General features: G+C 44.4%; 1 protein-coding gene across 5 annotated transcripts in view; it reads right to left on the reverse strand.

Annotated features, from left to right (window-relative positions):
* Positions 1-19,114, reverse strand: part of PECT1 (phosphorylethanolamine cytidylyltransferase 1) — a 43,961-nt gene extending 24,847 nt beyond the window's left edge. For 4 of the 5 annotated variants that reach the window (XR_015186539.1, XR_015186538.1, XM_086501049.1 and 1 more), the window contains exons 1-4: positions 18,535-19,114; positions 18,189-18,424; positions 6,896-7,095; positions 6,042-6,113 (exon numbers count right to left, since the gene is read on the reverse strand). Coding sequence is in view for 3 of the 5 variants with exons in the window: in XM_086501049.1 (XP_086357175.1) it covers positions 6,042-6,113; positions 6,896-7,095; positions 18,189-18,424; positions 18,535-18,902 (876 nt within the window). In the remaining 2 variants the exon portion in view is untranslated. The remainder of the gene's footprint in view (positions 1-6,041; positions 6,114-6,895; positions 7,096-18,188; positions 18,425-18,534) is intronic. The other variant, XM_086501048.1, reaches the window with a different exon arrangement.
* Between the last annotated feature and the right edge of the window lie 5,614 nt (positions 19,115-24,728).

The raw sequence follows: 24,728 nt of genomic DNA on the forward strand, positions 1-24,728 counted from the left end.
CTGAAATTTGACCGATTTCTTGTCAATTTCATAAGATGTAGCATTTTTCAACAATTTAGCCTCATTGAACACTACATCTCGGCTGCGTACTACCCTCTTAAACTGAGGCAACCATATCCTGTAGCCCATTTCACCCTCTTCCCCATAACCTAGGAAGAGTCCTTAGATGGACTTGGTATCTAGCTTTGTCCTCAAGTCATTACGAACATGGACAAAAGCCTTGCAATCAAACACTCTCAAATGATCATAAGAGGCAGGTTTGCCAGACCAAACCTCCTCTGGAATGTCATTTTTCAGCGTACTGTTAGGAGAGCAATTGCATACATGAACTACAGTTTTCAAAGCCTCTCCCCAAAACCCATGAGGGAGATTTGCCGTGGACAACATGCAACGCACTCTCTCACATAAAGGACGGTTATACCTCTCAGCCACACCAGTAGAACATGGATTATAAGGGGCTGTCAACTCCCTTTTAATCCCATATTCTTCGCAATAACGCTGAAATTCAGCAGACGTGTACTCCCCCCCATTGTCAGATCTCAGACATTTAAGCTTACTACCCTTTTGCGTGCTCACAAAAGCATGAAACCTCTTAATGCATTAAATGTCTCACTCTTATTCTTTAACAAATATGCCTAGCCTTTCCTAGTGCAATCATCAATGAATGTAACAAAGTATAATGCACCACCAAAAGACTTAACAGGCATTGAACATACATCGGAGTGAATTAAATCAAGAGCATTAGCTTTGCGCGAGACACCAAAATAATAAGAAGACTTCTTTTGTTTACCATACAAACAGTCATTACAAAAATATAACTTGGTGCCCTTTACATCAACCCTCTTCAAAGAGGAGAGCACATAAGTCCCTTCTGGCTCATATGGCCAAGTCTTTTGTGCCACAACTCCAAATGAAGCAACTTCGACCACTGCAAGAAACTTGCCAAGCAAAGCTTTGCCATGTAAATAGTACAATGTACCACTCTTGGATCCCTTGACAATGAGCATTGATCCCTTAAGCAACTTCCATGAACCCCCAGCAAAAATGATTGTATAACCCTGTGCATCCATCTAGCCAACAGACAATAGACTCTTCTTGATGCCTGGTACATACCTTACATCTTTAAGCATAAACCTTGGCCATTGTTTAATGCCAAGCGCACAGTGCCCATTCCTTCAATGTCACAAGCATGGTTATCCCCAAGGTAAACCTTGCCATACTTGCCTGCATGATAAGAAGCAAAACACTCCACAGATGGAGTCACATGAAATGAGGCACCCGAGTCTACTATCCAAGACTCTGTAAGGCCATCATTTGCACTTAACAATGCATCAATGACATCTCTACGTGAGATAAGCATGTCTTCTGCATTTGCTAGAACAAAATCTGAGGGGCATGAAGCTGCAACCAAGATCTCCTCACTGTCGGATAACTCTGTGATAACCACACTAGAGGATACATTGACAGTCTCCGAATCCTTGGAGGAGGTACCTGCTGATTTTTCCCCTTTCTTATCCTCTGTCTTCTTCTTCTCCTGTGATTCCTTCTTTCTTTCCTGCTCTTTCTTGAAATACCTGCAATCTGGCTTCTTATGGTCTTTTCTGCCACACTGGTAACAAATCACATCATTATCCTAGACTTGCTTTTGCTCCTGTTTTGAGTCTTGGTACCTGTATTTTGCTTCTGACTTCTGCCTCTCGCATTGTAAGCAGAACTGTCACCTTCCCCACCACTAGACTTGCGTCTAATTTCCTCATTTAAGATGGAGCCTCGTACTCCATCATATGTGAGGTTGGGGCTATTACTCAAAGAAACCACAAGCGTTTGCCAAAAGTCTGGCAAAGTCATCAACAAAAATATGGCTTTCAACTTGTCATCAAAAGGTTGAAGCCCAATATCCTGTAGCTGACTCATAACACTGGTGAAAGCACTTAAGTACTCAGAAGCCGACTTTGCTTCGTCAAGCATCACGTTCACCAGTTTACGCATCAAATGCACCTGATTCACAGGGGTGGCATTCTCATAAGTGGCCTTCAACTTATGCCAAATTGCATGTGCACTGTCCAAGCCCTTTATGTCCACCAGAATGTCATCGGTCACAGCCATTTTGATATAGGCCTTTGCCCTCTTGTTGAGCTTGGCCCAATCCTCATCCGGCATATCCACAGGCTTTACAGCCAAAAGGGTGTCCTCACAATCCTTGAGGAACAAAATCCCCTGCAAGCTTGTCCTGCCATAGGTCGAAACCTGTACCGTCAAATCGCTTGATTTCCATCAAGCTCTTGGCATCAGACGACGAGGAAGTAGAGGCCATTTGCACGGATAAAAATACAACAGAAAGTGTCTACACAAAATCTGAAAATTTCCAGTGATCACAATGTACCGCACGTTGCATACAATGTGCTGAAAATTTCAGCAATTAACAAGTATCCCCAATGCGTACTTGCATAAACCCACAAAAGGCATACATAAACCTCAATTTGTGTACATAAAAACAGTCCAATTCTGAATTTTCTGCAAATTTATTGTTTTGACGCATCAATTTGCATCAAATGGACCTGTTTTGAGTGGGAAAAGCAAGGGGCATTCACGAGAATCGATTTAGAACACCTTGTGTTTTGCTGTTTTGACCTGTAACTTTTTGGTTTTTACCTGTTTTTACCTAATTTCAACCTGTTTTAGGCTGTTTTGGGAACCCTAATCACCCTAGGTGACACCGGAAGCAAGGGGCTTCGCGATGAAAGCGGAAATGTGACGCGAGAAAAGCCTTTTGCCTGTTGTCCAGCCACCTGCACAAAGCTTCTGAAACCCTAATCTGACTCTGATACCAATTGTTGAGCGCGCGGCGGTGTGTGCAAGTGATAGAGCACGCGAAGATGTGCAGGCCTTGAGGCTTGAAGCGGAGGCACTGTGCTGCAGAAGGGAAGCGTTAGCAAAACGAAGAGGGAGAGAGAGAGAGAGCTCACGTTTTTGGGGAAAACTCAATAAGTGAGTTTCGGGTTTTCCCACTTTTATTATAAGTGACCTTAAAAAAATGTGTCCTGGACAAAGTATAAAAATGTACAAAAAGGGGTTATTTAAGCCTTTAACCCAACATCTCCCGCGCTGAAGTGGGTGCATAGATGCACATCACACCAACGAGTGTATCCTCAATCTCCAAAGTAACCCACATCGCTCAACCACGTACTAAAGTACCATGGCCACAATTACAATGGCGCCAACGGGATCCCACAGAAATACATACACCACTGCTAGGATATGTCTGTCTTATCGCAGTTTCCCAAAATATATGAGAATCTGCAGGCAACAACTTGCCACATCTGCGGTAACTATCCATACATAACTTATGCTCCTGCAGAAAGAAGGATATCCACATCTTGATCTACATGAGAGCACAAATCTCTACGAAGCAAATTCTGTCTAGGACCATTGATGCTAGTGTGATGCAAGCCGTTGACGTTCCTAGTGACAATATGTAAATCCATGTGTCAACCATTGATGAATCTGAAACCTTAAAGGCATACATCAAACGTGGCTACGGCCACAAGCCTGAAGATCAATGCCGTGCTCTCTTTGATTCTTGCCCGAAGCCGTGGAACAAAAGCTAAAGGAAGTACATCCTCATCATGTGGCAGTGATCGGAGGAGTTGTCTTGGAGCAAAGGATCGAGCAGCTATAAACCAGGAACCAAAGTAGCTAGAAGAGCATCCTAGAGTGGAGAGTTTTGCCGACTCTGACCATACTCTCATGGTGGGAGGGATCGATGCAACACGATCCACAGACAGAACCAACATTAAACAGCAACAATCCTCTGTATGGAGCCACTGTATGTATATATATATATATATATATATATATATATATATATATATATATATATATATATATATATATATATATATATATATATATATATGTATGTACCGGGCACCCATTGTATGAGTGATCACACATACCCCACGCAGTTCCAGCTAGTAGCACTCCTAGATTCATTTTAGCATCTCTTTTTTGTACCCAGATATCGTATCAGATTCACCAGTTTGTAACGGTTTGGTCTCATAAGTCATTTTGGCCTCTTAAAGACGTTAATATATCATTTCATTTCTACCGATCACTCTAGCTGGTCTCCTGCCAACTCTACACCTCTAATCTCTGTGGTGCTGGCGTGCAGTGCTCTGCTGCTGAGCAAAAATCTGCTTGGTCTGTTGTGCTCGAAGACAGTCTTTCCTGCCGACCCCCAGGCCAATCATTTCCCAAGTGACCCATCATATGACATCTTGGCGTGCAGTGCCCTGCTGCTGATGAACAAAACTCTGCTTGGTCTGTTGTGGCTCGGAAGACTGTCTTTCCTGCCAGCACCGGGACAATTCTTCACCAAGTGACCCATCATATGACAGCTAAGGCACCGATTTGTTCTATCCGGACAACGATCCTCTGAGAATGTAGCACATCTTGCCACTCAAAAATAAGTCTCTGGAAACTCCATGCAGGGGAAACACCCACCTTAACAGATAGCACAGATGTCTCAAGTTGTACTCAACACATAAAAGGTATGCCAAAGATCGTTTCCACTCACTCACTCCCTCTCCCTCTCTCAAGTCACAATGGACCATTTAATGGCCAAGGTTTATGGATCAGTGTTAAGGCAGAGCTGAGACAAATTGCAAAGGAACATGGACCGAGGAGCCGGTTCTTGCAAGCAGTATACACCACCTTGGGACCACATTTTCAACTAAGCTCATCCAGAAATATGGGAGCAGACTTTCTCGATTTTCAAAAAGCATTTAATACGATGTTAGAGACAAAATCATTTGAGCGTTGGGTGTATCAATCGGAGATGATTTTGGGGATCGTCACTCTCTATGAGAGCATCTCAAAACAGGGTCTTGTGTCTATGAGGGTGGAGGCTGGTCAAAGGAGGAGATCTGCAGTACTATGGGGGAATCAAACAGGGATCCCCATTGACACTTACACTACCTGCATAAAAGAGATTGAGATCATCATCTCAAGAGGTTGAGCAGAATACATGATTGCAAAAACCTTGGTGACACTACTCGTTTATGCAGATGAAATTGTCTTTATTGTTGTAGACTCGCAAGATGGAATCCATACACGTACTACCTGGATAAATACGAGAAAATCCCTGATTCACCTTTCAAGAAAAATGCGAGTTATAGATTGTTAGAAGTCATCCACAAGACCATATGACAGTCAGTGTCAAGCATAGTGCTGACAAATTACTATAAACTCCCTACAAACATTGTCAGTGCCAAATAGTCATCCCAGAAAGGTATCCGGGCAGCTGCAGCTAATCGGAGGTGCTACATACAGAGGTGCAACATAACCAAGATCTGATCTCTATATACCGGAACCAATGAGACATTACCAACACATTATATAAGCAAATAGGGAGGTGGAGATTGTATCTGTTACTTATGTATACTTAGGAGTCAATTTCACCACCCCAAGTGAACCGTTCTACCTACGACAGGCAGCTCAAGCAAAGCACATCCGTATCTCTTTCTGAGTGAGAGTGACACACGCACACTTCCAGAAGTCCTGCACCCAGAGATGTCACTCCTCAAATGATCCACAGCTATAGCCTTCGTAACATGAGGCACCGTTTCTGGAATCAAGGCTGAACTCCAACTAAGAAGGACCCAATGAAGAATGTCACCTTTGAGTTTCAATTGAAGTTTGCCAAGGAAAATAAATGAAATGGGGACACTTGTGATGCTTGCCGATTTATTTCCTGGAATGAAAAATTCACTCCTATGTCAAAACGGCAGCCCAAAAAACGATCCTAGAGAAGATTCGCAAAGGATTATTGTGCTTCAAGGCCAAAACCATACCTCTCAAAATCCAAACTAAAATCTTTACATTATGTAATCATAATTCAAACAACAATATAAGAAACCTGTAAAACGAAGATGAACAAAGAAATCCGCTGTGTCAAAGGATTCTTACAATTACAATATCACGATCACAAATCTAATCAGCTAAACATTGCAACAAGAAACCAAATAGTATTTTGAGCATACTTCAACATGCCCTGCATGGAAAAGATCAAAAGCCCCATCCATGTAAACAATGCGCGCATGTGGTCCAGGACCCTGCAACCAATAGATATAATCATCCCATTAATTGCGGTTTTTCAAACTAGAAAACATACGGTCTCTGACAGAAACTAAACACGAGCACCTAATGAAGCTCTTCAAACACCACTAGCATCTCGTGGAGCTTTTCAAACAGCATACAGACAGCTCAATAGATAATCATATCCATCATTCGAAGATTGGAAGATCTGGCACTATGTGCATTACGGGACAGTAACAAATTCTGGCAGCTTAAAGCTAGGTCTCAACTCTGAATCCTCAAAGCTAGACAAATAAATAGATTTCACCCTTCATAAAATTAATAGATACCACTGTGCCTGCCATAACATGCCTCTATCAAGTCACATATAGCATGTTTCCTAATTCAAAGAAACTCTAGATCTTCAAGTAAAAGGCTAAGAAACTGTTATGGCCAGAAATATGCTATGATAAGAATGGGCTTCTATTTCCTTCAGATATACGACATAGGCTAAAAAAGCTGATAGGTTTATTCCTAATATTTGAGTTCACCCCCTGAATTTTGCAATAAGTCACAATGCCCACTAAATAAAAGCATCATTATGTGGATCATAATTGCAAAATGTCATAGACCTCCAACTTACAGTAAAAATTCCTTTGAACACCCACATTTTTACTTTGCCCACATGCACCAATCAAAAAATCCACACCATGATAGAACCAAATAAAACTTTATATACAGAAAAAGTCTGGTTTACCTTCTGAAATGCAAGGGTGAAAAACAGAAAAGTCAAAATACATTTTCATGATTTACCACTGACCTTGCCATTAGAAAACTGTACAATCCGCCTTGAGGTAGGCAAAAAATGCGAAATCCTTGTTGAGCTTGGTACATTCCCACTTTCTGCCTTATTACTGTGTCCATGACTGAACTGACGCTGCAAAGACGCATGATTCTGGTTTTCATTTGACTGTCTATCTCGTACACACAAGAGCATCCGTCCTAAGGCACAAACAATGCCTGCTCTCTCTCTCTCTCTCTCTCTCTCTCTCTCTCTCTCTCTCTCTCTCTCTCTCTCTCTCTCTCTCTCTCTCTCTCTCTCTCTCTCTCTCTCTCTCTGTGTGTGTGTGTGTGTGTGTGTGTGTGTGTCAAAGTTGCTACTTGGAACTGTAATGGGTCCCTACGCCTTGATGTGGGTGCCTTTGAGGATAGTTTCAAGAGGGACATTGTCACAAACTGCTAATGTGTCAAGCCACTGAAGAACAGAGCAACTGTGCAGATCCCGACTGAGGTACCTAAACCCTAGGTGAAGAAGCAGAAGGAACACATGTACGCAATTCCGCAATTCACACTGACCTGCTGATGTGGCAGATTGTACGGATTTCAGTAATTCACGTTGACCTGCTGACATGGTAGATTGTACGGATTTCTGCAATTTATGCTGGCCTCCTAATGTGGCAGATTGTACGGATTTCCGTAAATTGCGATGGCTGCTTTTTGGACCAGTTGCTTTTGAGTTTAAAGCTTTTCATGTAGATTGCTTTTAATGGCCAAGGGCCTTTAAATATGAGGAGCATTTTATACATGCCAGGGACCAGAGCTTCTAGCAATAATGTTCAACCGTGCCATGTGTGAGGGCTTGCCTGATACTTGCAGTCTATCTACTATTGTACCCATCTTCAAGCTACGAGACTGGATGGAGCTTGGGAACTATCGCACTATCATGATTGAACACACATTGGCTCGGTTGTACGCATCCATTCTTGAGCAGCAGCTGAGTAGATGGGCAGAGAGGGAGGGCATACGCGCAGCCGAACAATCAGGGTTCACGAGAGGTTTCTCTATTCTTGAACACATTCTGACACTAAGAGCCATTATTGAGGAAGGCATATCACATGGGGACAAATCTATTGTAACTTTGTGGATTTCCGCAAAGCTTTTGACACAATGCCCAGAGCTAGATTGATGCACAGACTACAAGAGATGGGAGTACCCACAGAGCTGGTTTGGGGGATCATGGCATTATACAAATCAATAGTGGGGCATGTACGCACTCCAGAGGGGCTATCTACATTGGTTCACTCGACTATCAAGGTGAAGCACGGCTGCCCGCTCTCTCCCACTCTATTTGGTATGTATGTGGATGGGGTTCGTGACTATACTAAGAGAGATGGTGATAAGAGGGGTACAGCTGGGAGGGACATGGATGCCACTATTGTTATATGCTGATGATATTGGGTTGATCTCTGACTCTCCAGAGGGGATGCAACGTCACAGGACGCATTGCATAGGTTTGCCCACAACAGTGGTTTGTCAATCAATCTTGGTAAAACCAAGGTTATGGCGTTTAACACCTCCCCACAGTGGATCGGGACAGCAGCACCCACATTCACTTATCCATGAGACAGTGGAGTATACCGATGCTTACACCTACCTTGGGGTGGTCTTCAGTGGACCAGCACTTTCATTGAGGAGAGCAGCAGAGACAAGAGCCTACGAAGCATTGGGGGGATTGGAGAGGATGTGTTCACAGATCCAGTTTCATGAGCCTCGGACGAAGCTATGGCTTTATGACACCTTGGTGGCTTCCACATTGCTCTATGGAGTTCAGATATGGGGGCCCTCTTTGGACCATCATGGAAGGTCGGGTCGCACTGATGGATGGACAGACATGGAGAAGCCCTTGGTCTTTATGATCTAGAGGCTTATTAGAGCCAAGCTTCAGTACCACATGACATTATTTGAGCAAAGCTAGCTGCCCCCCGCCTAGTGGTTGAGGCGCTCACCACATCAATCTCCTTTATACACCGCTTATGGGACCTCCCCAAGAATAGATATGCCCGCCTAGCATTGGAGTTCTCTCGACAGTTAGCTATGCAAGGAGATACAACATGCCGATATGGGGAGATGACATCATGGTTTCAAGGACATGGGTTCAACATGAACAGATTGCCCCCTTTCCAGTACTCATTGGATGCACCCTCTCTTACTCTTCACACAGTCCGAGATCACCAGGCTCATCCGCCAGAGACTGACTCAGCTTGATACCAGGAGGACTTGGATACAATCGGCACAAGAACTGGGCACGAAGATGGCTTTCTATAAAGAGCATCTTCTCCAGCTCACTAAGGATGGTTTTGTGACGAGGCCCAAATACATGGACACCCACTTATCTCATGGGATATGATGCCCTATTGGCCAGATACGCACATCTTCACACCAGCTTCGGATCGAGGCTAGTAGATACAACGGAGTACTAGCAAAGGCCAGGACATGTCCCCTCTGTCACATGGAGCCTGAGACAGAGTTGCACTACACATGCAACTGCCCACTCTACTATGAGATAGCTTCCACTACCTGTTCAGAGAGGGCTTGTCTCTTTCATATCTAATTATTCTTGCAATGAACACAAGGAAGAAAACACGCAAAACGCGCACACACATACGCTTGCTGTAATTTTCTGCACATAACCTCAAATTTTTACTTGTGCACGCACCAATGCCGAAACGAAGGACTTTTTCGTGACAGAATTGCATGAAACTGTGTATGTGTAGGGGAGGTAGAGGAGACAGAGATTCTACAAGTGCTCTGCTGAAATTCACCCTAGTAGAGGTGATTAGGGGCTGAAAACAGAGAATTTACAGCAGCTAATCGCGAGAGAAGAAGAGCCTTCTTCCACTTCTGTGACCAATCTTCTCCCACAGCAGCCTATGATCAAGAAAAACCTTTTTTAGGCATAGTCACAGGGGACGCCCATTTTTAGGCCTCCCGTCCCCACTTGCCGTCCGCCCCTCTTTTTTCACTAAAAATCCATTTGAGCCCCATCCCCCGTTCCCTGTCCCCTAATGCGTCGCTTGTGACTATGGTTCTAGGTGATGGGATCTCAAGGTCTCCAAATACACCACAAGGGCTGAGCTCTAGTGCGTAGATTCTAGAGCATTGGGGGGGGGGGGGGGGGGGGGGCACTGCTAACCTCGGCCATCAAGAAGAGGGGGCACTAGAAGATGAGCGAGGGTGAGAGAGAGAGAGAGAGAGAGAGAGAGAGAGAGAGAGAGAGTCACGAGATTGCGGCAACCACTATATATATTTGTTGGTTTCTTCCCCTTGATTTTTATTTAATTTTTGGGACCCTCTTGTTAAAATCACAAATGCTCGGACATTGCATGGCTAGTGTGAAATAGCCGTTGGCCGAGAGTTTCACCCGCAAGAGTCAAGGCCAGGCAGCCACGAGATGGTTGGGCCGATCGGCACTGGAATCCGGCTAGTAAAGAAGTGGCTAAGCTCACTTAAAGTCATTTAGGTCCCTCGGCAAGACTTTATAAGTTGGTGGGTACTAGGAATCAAACTAAAAGGAGCAAACTGGACACGTGGCAATAGGAGAGCAACCTGCAGGTCTAACACATGATCCAAAATATCTCATCCCGAGAGGGGGCGCCCAAAATTGAGGCTGGGGCTGATTCTTGGAGAATAAGTGATTGCAATGTGTGTGAGTGGTGGGTGCAGGTGATCACAGCATTAATGGAGAGCTTGCCTTCTCCCTTGTCTCATGCAGCACGATGATTTGCTTTAGCGCACTTTCCCCCCCTTTGCACAAATGGTAATGCCCCTCTAGTTGGGCTTCTCAGATGACCATGTCTAGCTCTGGGAGTTTTACGCGTGTTTGTTAAAACAAGAGCCTTCTGTACAGAAACGAGATTAGCTAATTGCTAGTCCCTACAGGTACACACAGTTCCATGGCGAAAGATTTACGAAAACGAAGGGTTTTTCGTGTGAAAACTCGTCCGATTCGAAAGGGAATTGTCCCATTCCGTGCGGGAGCTTCTGAGACACGCATAGACGTGTTTGGTCTGCTCAATGATGCGAAACAAAGAATGACAGCGTGTACAGCTTGCTGTAATTTTTTACAGGTTTTTCTCAAGTGTAATAAGAATAAAGAAATATTGAAAGGGGCGCCACTCTTTGGGGCCAACAGAGTGTCGTTATCTGCTTGGGAGCGCTCTAGCTGTCAAGCCACGGTTTGTTTGAAGTGTTGAATTCTTGTCACAAGTTTCTTTGTGAAGTTCCTTTGTGTCCTATAGTTAAAAAGTAATGATCGGGTGAAAGCTAAAGTCTTACCGCCCTACGGGCCAATTTCAAGGTTCCGTCGCGCCGGGACAAAATCACTTTTTTCTTAAGAAGTGAGCCTTTGCTTGGTTTTTGGCAAAGACACAAAGCACAAGAACTTGAAATTACACTATCACTGACAGGACAAATGACACCAGGGAAGAGGGTTTCTCTTCGCAATACAAAAAGGTTGTACTTCCAATGTGCAAGCTTGGCAAGACTTCACGGCCACCGTTGTCTGTGCCTTTTGTTGATGCGAATGCTCACAAGTTCAAGAGTTTATGACTGGGCAACTAGACGAGGCTACGTTCAGGACACAGTTAGTTGTTCTTGTGAATTTGTTTTCTCGGTTGATGCAGAATTCCACGTTTATGGAATTTTGCGAGCACCACCAGTGTCACAGCAAACAAGGCAACTTTCTCATGCAACAGAGCCCGTGGAGGCTCAAACCCAAGTCCCTTATGCATCCAAGCAAGGCAGGGAGCACTCACATGTTGCGGAGTCAATTGGGGCTCCAAGGCAACCTTTTTCTGTCCACAAATAGGTGGCTAGGACGCTAATTCCACAAGCTACACCAGTTCAACCAGCCAACTTTTAGAGTCCAAATGTTGGTTTAAATGGACAGGGAACTAATTTCCAAGCTATGCGTCAAGTTTTTCCACCACCCAAAGTACATCCTGGGTATTTCGGGGGTGGATCTGTGTTTCAAAGCATGGCTGGTTATGCGCCTCAAAACCAGCAGCACATGCTTCGAACAGTCTTTGGGGGTGTGCACGGCATGATGCCGAACCCAAGTATGGTAAGGTTGGCATAAAGCAAGGGTTTCGTGCCATTAGGGCCAGCTTGGGGTGCCACAAGGCAATTTTGGCATGGCTAGTTTTTCCGACCAACAGGCAAATATGGCACCAGTGACTCAAAATGTCAATGGACAAGGGGCGTCGATGAACCCTATTACAGTCCCCATGTTGTAGGCATTTTCCCATGATAATTTGGGAGTGCTAGAAAAGCCAAAACCATACAAAGAAGGTGGTGCAGCTCTGAAGTTTGATACCTTCAATGGATTTCTGGACAAGACGAATGTCACAAACTGTTGACGTGTCAAGCCCTGAAGAATGGAGCCAACTTACAAATCCCGGCCAAGGGGACTAAACCCTAAGTGAAGAAACGGAAGCAGTAGAAGATGAAGCAAAACCAACACACGCACACACCAAAAGATACGCAGCCAGCTGATGACGTGGCAGACCTGCACGGACAGCACGGATTTTTCGTAGACTGCTAATATGGCAGAACTGTACAGATTTCTGCGTTTCACGCTGACATGTTGACGTGGCAACCTCTACGGGTTTTTCGCGATTTGCGATCCTAACGTGGTAGTTGTACTGATTTTCGTAAATCACGCTGGCAACTTTTGGGCATTGCTTTTGGACCAGATGCTTTTGAGTTTGAAGGCTTTTCATGTAAACTGCTTTTGGCCTTCAAATATGAGGCTAGGGCTCATACTCTGGCATGCTTCCTAGAGAAGGTGCAGAGTCTGGAGAATCGGCTTGTACTGAGTTGATGCAATATAAAGAAATACCGAAAGGGGCGCCAAGGTTTGGAGCCAATACTCTCTGGGGTGGAATTCCGCCACTCCGTGTCGCGCTCGTCTCTCTCTCTCTCTCTCTCTCTCTCTCTCTCTCTCTCTCTCTCTCTCTCTCTCTCTCTCTCTCTCTCTCTCTCTCTCTCTCTCTCTCTCTCTCTCTCTCTCTCTCTCTCTCTCGCTCTCTCTCAGTTTAGTTGTTATTGAAGTGTTGAAAGTTTGTTCAATCCGTTCTTTTCTATTGGCATGTGGTGCCCGTCTTGTGACAACGAAGGCTCTTGCTTTCCTCCAACAGTTTGATACGGCTTATGCAAGGGGGAATTTTGCAGAGGCCTCCAAGGTCACGAAAGCTACCACTTTCTTGAAAGGAAATGCACATTCATGGTGGACGACTTTGTTGATGTAAGGACAAGCACCCACCACATGGGTTTACTTTAAGCGAATGTTTGCATCTACATGGCTGTCAAATGAATTTGAAGCCGATGTCATGACTGATTGGCACCAACTCAATGCGGCTACTTGCAAAAGCTTAGAAGAGTACAACCAGAAGTTTTGTAAAGCGTTGCTTTGCGAAAAATTTAAGATTTTTCAGATTTGGCACTCATAAGGTGAGTTCAATGCATCAAAAAATAGCATTTTTGGTCATCATTGATCTTAGACAAGCTATGGCAACCCACAGGAAAGTAAACAATCAACTTTCTAGAAAATTTTCAAAGTTCGACCAAAATTCAGCTTATTATCTCTCTAGTGATAGATGCATGCAAAAGTGAGTTTAATTTGCTCAAAGAGTATGTAATAGCTTGTATAAGACTTGAATGCCATCAAACTCACAGACAAATGTAGATTCTATCCTATACATAATAAGCGCTTTTTTTTCTCACGTTTGAAACTGAACTTTTACACATTAACAACTTGTTTAGATGATAAGTGAACACTTTTGTGAAGGCACAAGTGGTTATAACTCTATTTGAATAAAAAATTGGGCCAAAACAGTCCATAAGTAACTTCCAACAGGTTTGTGCCACTGACAAAGCAGATAGAGAAGTAATGTTGTGGGCTGCCTAAAGGGCTCAAGAATTACTACATAAAGAATAAAGTGGGCACCCTTACTTGCCTTATGGAAGTTTACTCACCTTATGGAAGTTACCAACACTGGTCATGCCTTGTTGAAGGGAGAAGACAATGGATTTCAAGGCAACTTGAAAGGGGGTCCGTCAAAGAAAAATTCAGTAAAGAGGTCCTTTGCAAAAGCGACTTCTGAAGCTTCCCAGAGGTCAAGAAATGCAGAGAAGGCGAGACTCAGCCGAGTCTTCTAAAGGACATGCCAAAAGAAAGAAAAGTTGAGGGAAAAGTTGCAAGACAATTATTTGAAGAAGTTAGAAAACTATACACCTTTGGATGCAAAGTGGATGGAAGAAAGTAAACTAATAGAGTCATCAAATGTGTTGTAGCTTTACCTTTAAGCTTTTGGTTTACAACCCGTGTATTCTCCAACTCAGATCACTTGAGTAGAGCCAAGGTCAAACTTCCAAGGGCTTGACACGTGCTCAAAAGAGGAATGATAATAGAGCTAGCACTTCACATGTACATAAGGATTCATTGCAATAGAAGTGTACATTGTTTGACAAAAGTATGAAGGTCTCATTAAGTCATTTGTACACATGTTTGACAGTCTTTCTTGCGGATACATGCCGATGATAAAAGGGTGCTTACCACATTAAATCATCTATGGCATGTATATATGGCATACAATCGAGGGCGTTTGCTATTTTAAGAGGGGGGTATGTCACGTGTCACAAATTGCTGACGTGTCAAAGCCTTGAAGAAGGGAGCCAACTTGCAGATGCCGGCCGAGGGGCCTAAACCCTAAGAAGAACAAGTAACAGAAGAAGAACTCCTACCAACTTATGGGGACCCCGTCCGATGGGGCCCCAAGTGACAAAGGATTAAAATAAAGCAAGACCCACACACACACACAGAGAAAAGGCTGATGGAGCAGCTGATGACGTGGCAACTTTACGTAAATTTCGAAAATTGTGCTAACATGATGACGTGGAAGGCTGTACGGATTTTTGCATTTTGCGTTGACTGCTGTACGGAATTCTGAGATTTACGCTGACAGCTTTTTCGCTTTGCTTTTGGACCATATGCTTTTGAGTTTGAAGGCTTTTTACTGTAAACTGCTTTTGGGGGCCTAGGGCCTTTAAATATGAGGCCATGGGCTCATTCTCGGGCATGCTTCCTGGAGGAGGTGTAAAGTCTGGAGTTCCGGCTTGTACTGTGTTGCTACAGTATAAAGAAATACCGAAAGGGACGCCAAGGTTTGGGGCCAATACTCTCTGGGTTGGAATTTCGCCACTCCGTGTAGCATGTCGTCTCTCTTTCAATTCAATTGTTATTGAAGAGCTAAAAGTCTGTTCAGTCTGTTCTTTTCTATTGGCACGTGGTGCTCGTCTTGTGACAGTGGTATCACGGCATCAAGCGTGTGCTTTTCTGAAAGCATACTGATCCTACCAAAGAGGAGATAGAGCAAGGTGGCGCTTCGAAAGTTCATTGGAAATTTAAGCTTCGTGCTCCGACCCCGGCACGTGGTGTCCGTCTTGTGACAGTGGTATCAGAGCATCAGGCGTGTGCTTTTTTGAAAGCATACCGGTCCTACCAAAGAGCACACAAAGCAAGGTGGCACTTCGAAAGTTCGTTGAAAATTTAAGCTTCGTGAAGTCATTGGAAAGTTAAGCTTCGTGCTCCGACCTCGGACTTATTGGCCACTCCCACCCTTACTTCATCGCACATCGAGCGCGCTCCCCTCTTCACCACTCATGTCTTACAGGGCATACGTCATAAAGATCACTTGCAAGAGAAGGATCCAAGATTTGTTTCGAGCTGTTGCTTTTCTCAGAGGCAATGTCATGCAGATGTTGATGTCTATAGCTACCAAGCCGCACACTTCCAAGGACTTGGCAAGCTTTCAAGAAAACTTTTTGCCCGAAGTTATATGGTCTCTAACATCTTCCTTCGGAGTGTAACTTCTGGCAGAGTGGGTATCCTAAAATGCTTGTCATGGAAACCCTAGCAGATTACAACTTGAAATTTCTCGACGTCACTCAGTAGATGTCTCTTCACGAGCAGATGATCTTGGAGGTTCAGTGCGATTGCTATCTTGAGACTACCATCGCCGCCAAAGAAAACAATGTCTGTCCAAGAGCTGATGGACCATGCTATGCTCGGCTACGACCTTATGGAATGAACCTAACCCTAATTTTTGGTGCAGGTTTCAGGATAGAAAGTCAGTCGACTTTTCAAGCTCGGCTGATGTCAAGATTGCTTTTTAAGTTTGAGTTTTGTTTAAACTTGTTTGGTGATCTTGTTTGATGATCCTGTTTGGAATTTGTTTGAAATGGATAGTATCTATTTTGAGCCTGTTTTGGTGCCGATTTGAAATATTTGACTCTGGTTTTAATACTGGTTTCAATGATTGGTGATTTTACTCTCGCGTGGAGTAGTCAGAAATGATGATTGAAAAGAGTTGTTTTTACTCATGGCCCAAACCCTTGTGCTTATTTTAGGGGGGGGGGGGGGGGGGGGGGGGGATTTGTTGTTGTGACTCTCGGCCCGGACCTTGTTAGGTTATGCAAGAGAAGTGTTCATCGGCGGCTTTATGTTTCTATGTCTTGTAACATACATATGTGAGCACTTGTGTTGCATTGTGAGGTGCCAACCACTGAATATTCCTAATTGGATGAGATTGCCTAGGTATGTAATTTTAGTGTATCAAGACACTCGTGGAAGATCAGTACGATCTGGGTGTGATTGCAAATTTTACTACTCCGGAATCTCAAGAGTTCCGATCTGGACGAAAGGAGAAGCTAACTCCTTCATCAAAAGAGCCGAAAGGAGAAGCTAACTCCTTAACAAAAAGGGCAAACTGATTGTCCCTCGGAATGACCCTCGGAAATTTTTGAGCTAACTTGAGTTGTTTTGCAGATATGTTGTAATCGCGGACGATTACTCTCTTTCAAGAAGGGGAGATGTCACAAACTGCTGACGTGTCAAAGCCCTAAAGAAGGGAGCCAACTTGTAGATACCGACCGAGGAGCCTAAACCCTAAGAACAAGTAATAGAAGAAGAAATCCAGGATGCCCGGACATTGCATGGCAAGTGTGAAACAGCTGTTGGCCGAGAGTTTCACCCGCAAGAGTCAAGGCCAGGCAACCACGAGATGGTTGGGCCAAACGGCACTGGAATTCGGCTAGTAAAGAAGTGGCTAGGCTCAATTAAATTCTTTAAGGCCCCTGGCAAGACTTTATAAGGTGGTACGTACTAGGAATTAAACCAAAAGGAGCAAACTCGACACATTGCAGTAGGAGAGCAACCTGCAGATCAACACATGGTCCAAAATATCTCATCCCAAGAGGGGGCGCCCAAAATTGAGGCTGAGGCTGTTTTCTTGGAGAATAAGTGACTGCAATGTGTGTGTGAGTAGTGAGTGTAGGTGCTCACAACTTTAATGGAAAGCTTGCCTTCTTCCTTGTCTCATGCAACGCGATGATTTGCTCTCGCGCATCTCTCTCTCCCCTTTGCACATATGGTAATGCCACTCTAGTGGGGCTTCTAAGATGACCCTGTACAGTTCTGGGGGATTTATACGCATTTGCCAAGGCAAGAGCCTTCTGTACAAGAACCGGATTAGCTATTTGCTAATCCCCTACAGGTACACACAGTTCCATCGCAAAAGCTTTATGAGTTGCAAGACCATGATTTCACACTTAAGAACTTACGTTAAGCGCTAGGTTGTGGTCTGTATAGACGCTTCATACCATAATTCATTCACGTAATATGCATTGGAGCAAGGTCATTGTAATGAGAAAAGACTTTATGAATACCAAGAACAAATACTATTTGCAATGATGCCCCCAAAAATATACCTGGCTAAACTTATTGCAAAAACCATCTGACAATTCTGTGTCCTCAACTGCAATCTAATAATGATACTCAGTTCTCAAGGTTAAGAGACAAATACGTTTTCCTGCAACTGCTGTGTAGAGATGTTCATGTTAGGCCCAAACCACAATTTGTATCAAAAGCATCCCATTTCTCTAAAATCAAAGACTTATATCTATTGCAAGGCCCCGTAACCACTAATTGACAATCAAAGATCAGTCCATAACCTTCCAGGGCAAGTCATCACTTATACACCTCAATCTAATATCGGCCTATAAGTCTCCAAGCTTTAGAGAGTTAAGATTGTCACCTAATCTGACACAGAAAAACAACTACATAAGTTTCCCGAGTTCGTATTTCAAAACGAAAAGAATCAGCGTAGTATTTGTGGGTCTAGTAGCGCCTAGAATCCGCTTTAACATGCAAAGCATAGACATTTACAGTGAAAATCAGTTTTCTCACACTGAGAGTTGAGACAAGAAGAACCTACCAACTATATCAGTACTGGACACTCCTTCCGTCCGTTTTATCTGCTTGTATCGACCTGCTTTCTTTGCAAGCTCATAGGCATCACTGCCATCTGGTAGTAAACATGGATCATCCCCATGAATGATGTAGTCAATATTGTACTCTGTAAACAACTTTCTCATGAAGCTCTCATTGATGGCATAGGGTGCATCTGGTATGACCTCATCTACCCACTTAACTCCACTCACCATTACTATCCTGAAAGTTAGCCAATTTAAAAGTAATTAGCTTGATCCCGGTAAGTGTCAAAGCAACTAATGTCAACAAACCAGATCCACGAAGCTCATGAGGGGTAAAAAGGGACATACCTCTCATCGAGTGACATGACAGGAGGGCCTTTGTTTGCAATGATCTCCTCATCACTCACCACACCAACAACAAGCTCATCTCCAAGGGCTCGGGCTTGTCTGAGAGCATTGGCATGACCATAGTGCATCATGTCGAAACAGCCATCCATGTAAACCCTGACCTTCTTCTTCTCAGATTTTTTCCTCCGCGACAGGAAGCCCAGGGCAGGGAGAAGAGGGGGGAAGGGGAGGACATCAACACCCAGGAGGCGGGAGGAGAGGCTGAAGAGGGCGGCAGTGAGGACGAAGCCTCCCATAAAGCCGCCGACTATCCTGTGAGCCAGGAAGGAGCCAGCACAAGCATTGTTGTCGTCCCCAAAAGCCCCCATTACGGGAGGGGACGAGCAAACCCACGAACTGAAAGCAGAGCCCACTTTGAGGAAAACAATGGTCCTTCGGCTTCTTCTCGCGCTTCTTGACGGCAAACGAGAAGGGCAGATTGAGCAGAAGATAGACACAAAGCAGACAAGGCAAGTTAAGGAGTAAACGAAAACAAGACACCTTGCTTCGCGCACCTTTATGTTATGGAAATTGATCGCAACTACATCTCTGATCTAGCATATGATCTGAGCATATTATATGGCATCACCAAAGAGAGATCCGGTAACTTTCAAAGTTGTGTGGCTAGCACGGCTCGTTCAAGGTGAGAGGGACAAAAAAGAATCACCTCAAGTCATTTTATGTACTAGTAAAACATCGCCTGTTCAACGGTGGCATGGCCCCTCTTACCCTCAAACCCCTTGCTTCCAATGCCTATTCAGAGAGGGTTTTGGACCGCTAGCCAAAGTTATGAAATACTAGGATCAGACACGCCTTGGGCTATTTTGATTGGAGTTGCGCAGACATAGGGAGAGCCTCTTGAGGAGACCATATAGTAGGAGACACTCACAGAGAGAGATCATTGATTTCTCTCGGACTACAAACGTGGCATTCAGATGAGCAAAGCATCACAACAGACTTCAGAGTCCACTTGTATCATAGGTACACTAACTGATAGGGCCACCTGAGCTTGGGAGATACAGACGCCCACGACTGTGAGGATCATCGAGTCACAGAGAGAGAGAGAGAGAGAGAGAGAGAGAGAGAGACGGCAGAGCTTACGCACGTGTAGGGGGGAGGAATCCCTCCCTCTTTTATAATAGTATAGATTTTTCTCTATTTTGGGGTGGAATTTCTCCTTTTCCCCTTGCTCGGCCTAGTGTTCGAGAAAAACCATTTCACAAAATTCCCTCTCTTGAATTTGCGAAGAGGAAATTAAAAAAAAAATAGGTTTTTGTTCTATTTTGGGGTGGATATTCTCCTTTCCCCCTTGCCCACAACAGGCATTTTGGAATTGAAAACGACGGGATATTAAGCTCAGACACATTTTTCTTGAACACTGCCCAGGCCTGAGGCCGCGCGATTGTCTCGACCTGTCACTATTTTTCTCTATTTTGGGGTGGAATTTCAATTTTTCCCCTTGCCTGGGCCCAGTGTTACCATTTTCTCAAACATACAAATTCCCTTTCTTGAATTTGCAAAAAGGAAATTTTAAAAATTAATGTTATTTTCTCAAATTTTTACACTGTTTTTCTCTGTTTTGGGGCTTGCCCGCGCCCAATGTTTGAGGAAAACCATTTCCCCAAACATTCAAATTCCCTTTCTTGAATTTGCGAAGAGGAAATTTTTAAAAATTAGGTTTTTTTTTCAAAATTCTACACTATTTTTCTCTCTTTTGGGGTGGAATTTTTCCTTTTCCCGTTGCCCGGGCCTAGTGTTTGAGGAAACCCATTTTTCCAAACATACAAAATAAAAATTTCAAAAAATTAGATTATTTTTTCTATTTTGGGGTGGAATTTCTCCTTTCCCCCTTGCCCTCAACAGGCATTTTGGAATTGAAAACGACACGATATTAAGCTTAGACACATTTTTCTCGAACACTGCCCGAGCCTGAGGCCACGCGATTGTCGCGACCCGTCACTATTTTTCTCTATTTTGGGGTGGAATTTCAATTTTTCCTCTTGCCCGGGCCTGGTGTTACCATTTCCTCAAACATAAAAATTCCCTTTTTTGAATTTGCGAAGAGGAAATTTTTAAAAATAATGTTATTTTCTCATATTTTTACACAGTTTTTCTCTATTTGGGGTGGAATTTATCCTTTTCCCCTTGCGCAGGCCCAGTGTTTGAGGAAAACCATTTTCCCAAACATTCGAATTCCCTTTCTTGAATTTGCAAAGAGGAGATTTTAAAAAATTAGGTTCTTTTTTCAAAATTCTACACTATTTTTCTCTATTTTGGGGTGGAATTTCTCCTTTTCCCCTTACCCTCAACATGCATTTTTGGAATTGAAAACGACACGATATTAAGCTGAAACACATTTTTCCCGAACACTGCCCGAGCCTGAGGCCGTGTGATTGTCCCAGCTCGTCACTATTTTTCTCCATTTTGTGGTGGAATTTCTCCTTTTCCCCTTGCCCGGGCCCAGTGTTCGAGGAAAACCATTTTCTCAAACATTCAAAATTCCCTTTCTTGAATTTGCGAAGAGGAAATTTAAAATAAAATTATGTTTTTTTCTCAAATTTTTACACTATTTTTCTCTATTTTGGGGTGGAATTTCTCCTTTTCCCCTTGCCCTCAACAGATAGTTTTGGAATTGAAAACGGCATGATATTTAGTTGAGACACATTTTTCCTGAACACTGCCCAAGCCTGAGGCCGAGTGTGCCCGAGCCTGAATTTGCAAAGAGGAAATTTTAAAAAATTAGGTTATTTTTCTCTATCTTGGGGTGGAATTTCTCCTTTTCCCCTTGCCCTCAACAGGCATTTTGGAAGTGAAAACGGCACGATATTAAGCTTAGACACATTGTTCCCGAACACTCTACGAGCTTGAGGCCGCGCGATTGTCCCGACCCGTACATCTCTCTCTCTCTCTCTCTCTCTCTCTCTCTCTCTCTCTCCTTCAAGTTTTCTCTCCCTGGCTCTTGACATTCGTACACAACTGGCATAAGCCTGGATAGCCGCCATTGACTCTCTCTCATTCTCTCTCTTTGTGTTCGCATCCTGACCACTGCTCGAAAAGAACATTTTTCCAAAAGCTTGGTAAAATGACTAAATTTGAAGGTTTTTACACTAAAGTATATTAGATTTCTTTAGATTTTGTAGTTTTCTTCCCTTCAATTTTGTAGGTTTTCTTACCTTCAATTTTGTAGGTGGTATTACACTAAGTTTTTTTCGAGCATTGATCTGATTCCTGACTCCTGAGGTTCGTTATTCGCCGGGCGCTCTCTCTCTCTCTCTCTCTCTCTCTCTCTCTCTGTGTGTGTGTGTGTGTGTGTGTGTGTGTTGTGTGTGGCTCGCACTCAGGGCCTGAGCACGCAGTTGCCGGATCTATCCCTACTCTCTCTTTGTTCTACGCAGTGCTCAGAGCCTCAGGCCGGAACTCTCTCTACTGTTCTACCTCAAAGAGCACTGCCAGCGGCCTCAGCCTAGCTCTTTCACTCTCTCGCTCTGCCAGCTTTGAGGAGTATAGGTGCAGCCTTGCAGGTGTGAGAACTCTCGACTCTCGAGCTGTCAGTCTCTCTCCCCTAGTTGGTTCCAGTTGCTGGAGGCTCCTAATCTCTCTCTCTCTCTCTCTCTCTCTCTCTCTCTCTCTCTCTCTCTCTCTCTCTCTCTCTCTCTCTCTCTCTCTCTCCTAGGCTTAGACAGTCTCTGTTTCTCCCTCTATCTTGTTGCGTGACCGTCGGGCTTTAGGGAATACTGCCAAAAATGAAGAGCTTACACCGCATGTAAAGAGGGGGGGGGGGAGGGCCGGAATCCCTTCCCCCATTATACTAGTATAGATGCCCTCAACCAAAATCTTTTTCTCTCTCTCCCTCTTGTGGCAATAAAAAATGGTGGAGCGTCTCTCTCTCTCTCTCTCTCTCTCTCTCTCTCTCTCTCTCTCTCTCTCTCTCTCTCTCTCTCTCTCTCTCTCTCTCTCTCTCTCTCTATTCAAAGGCAACACCAGCGAGGCCTTCCGCTCTCTCTCTGGAAGCCCTGGAGGCAACGCGAGCTAGGACTCTCTCTCTCTCTCTCTCTCTCTCTCTCTCTCTCTCTCTCTCTCTCTCTCTCTCTCTCTCTCTCTCTCTCTCTCTCTCTCTCTCTCTCTCTCCGCAGAGGTCGAGGCCACGGGCAGTGTGCAAGAGCGTGATGCGGAGGTTGATCGCATAGTGACGGCGAGCCTTTCGTAGGTTTTAGGTTTTTTTTTTTTTTTTTTTTGGCCGGGGGGGGGGGGGGGCATCTCGTTAATTCATGAATTTGTTTTCATGCAAACCAAATAATATAATATTTGCATGCACCGCGGCAAAAAATAGGAAAATCGACCAGATTCTCTCTCTCTCTCTCTCTCTCTCTCTCTCTCTCTCTCTCTCTCTCTCTCTCTCTCTCTCTCTCTCTCTCTCTTTCTCCGTCTTGTCTATACTAATAGATAAAGGGGAGGGAATTCCGGCTCCCCCCCTGCCACGCGTCAAAATCTGCTTCAACCGACGGGTGTGGCCTACAGCGTCCGGGAGCACAGTGACGTAGAGAGAGAGAGAGAGAGAGAGAGAGAGAGAGAGGCGACGAAGCCGCCGGCTATACTAGTGGCAATAAAATGGCGCGCAATCTTTCTTTCTCTCTCTCAAGAGGCAATGCAACGAGGCCTTCCTCTCTCTCTCTTTGGAAGCCCAAGAGGCAGAGTGAGCTAGGACTCTCTCTCTCTCTCTCTCACACACACACACACACGTGTGCATCGCTCAGAGGGCTCTCACTCGTCTCTCTCTCTGCAGAGGGCTGTGACAGCGCTCTCTCTCTCTCTCTCTCTCTCTCTCTCTCTCTCTCTCTCTCTCTCTCTCTCTCTCTGATGTGTGTGTTGCTCAGAGGGATCTCACTCGTCTCTCTCTCTGCAGAGGGCTGTGAAAGCGCTCTCTCTCTCTCTCTCTCTCTCTCTCTCTCTCTCTCTCTCTCTCTCTCTCTCTCTCTCTCTCTGGAGAGGGCGAGGCGATAGGTAGTGTGCAGGAGCGCGATGGGAGCAGCAGGCGGTGGTCGGAGGTTGACCGCAGAGTGAGGGCAAGCCTTTTCGTAGGTTTTAGGCGTATCTCGTTAAGTTGTCAAAAAAAAAAATCACGCGAGCCATTATGATCATTTTGGATTCTATTATATGAGTAGGTCCCCAAAACGTTGTTTTTCAATAGTTTTTATAGGAATCACAAAAGATGCTTATTTAAAAGTTTGGATGAAAGTTAATTTAGGAAGGTGGGGGGGGGGGGTTCCCATGGGCATGGCACATCGATGAGACAGAGAGAGGGAAAGGCGGCAAACTTTTTTCCAAGGCAACAATGTTAGGGGAAGATGTGTTTTAGCTTAATATCATGTCATTTGCCTCTTGAATAACAGGTATTGAGTTCAAGTCTCCTTGTCATATAGATCTTTAAGGTCTCTTGGGATAGTTTTCTGTGACGATAAAATACTCTTCTTCTTCTTCTTCTTCTCTCGTTGTTTGCTCTCTCCTCTTGTGCCCCTCACAATCGGAGGTATTTTGGGAGTATCGAAAATTTGATGGGCATTTAGGGAATTTATGACAAATGCGTCTTCTCATGAAAAACTATAATTTCTTCTATTTGAGGCAGGCGTGTTTTGGGAATTCTGGAAAAATTTGAAAGCATTTTGGGAATTTAGGACAAAATATTGCAAGTGCTATCGGAATTTTTGAAATTTGAGGCATATTTTTTCTAGTTCTGCAGCCTGACAGATGGCGACATAAGAGCATCGACCCTGATTGTTTTTGGGCTCATGTTGCGAGAGAGAGAGAGAGAGAGAGAGAGAGAGAGAGAGAGAGAGAGAGAGAGAGAGAGAGAGAGAGAGAGAGAGAGCTTTCACGGCCCTCTGTAGAGAGAGAGACGAGTGAGAGCCCTCTGAGCAACACACACATCAGAGAGAGAGAGAGAGAGCGCTTTCACAGCCCTCTGCAGAGAGAGAGACGAGTGAGAGCCCTCTGAGCGACGCACACGTGTGTGTGTGTGTGTGAGAGAGAGAGAGAGAGAGAGAGAGAGAGAGTCCTAGCTCACGGCTTCCAAAGAGAGAGAGGAAGGCCTCGTTGTAGGAGAGAGACGAGTGAGAGCCCTCTGAGCAACACACACATCACAGAGAGAGAGAGAGAGA

This window comes from Adiantum capillus-veneris, chromosome 26 (genome assembly GCF_014529385.1).
Source record: "Adiantum capillus-veneris isolate H3 chromosome 26, ASM1452938v2, whole genome shotgun sequence".
NCBI lineage: Eukaryota > Viridiplantae > Streptophyta > Polypodiopsida > Polypodiales > Pteridaceae > Adiantum > Adiantum capillus-veneris.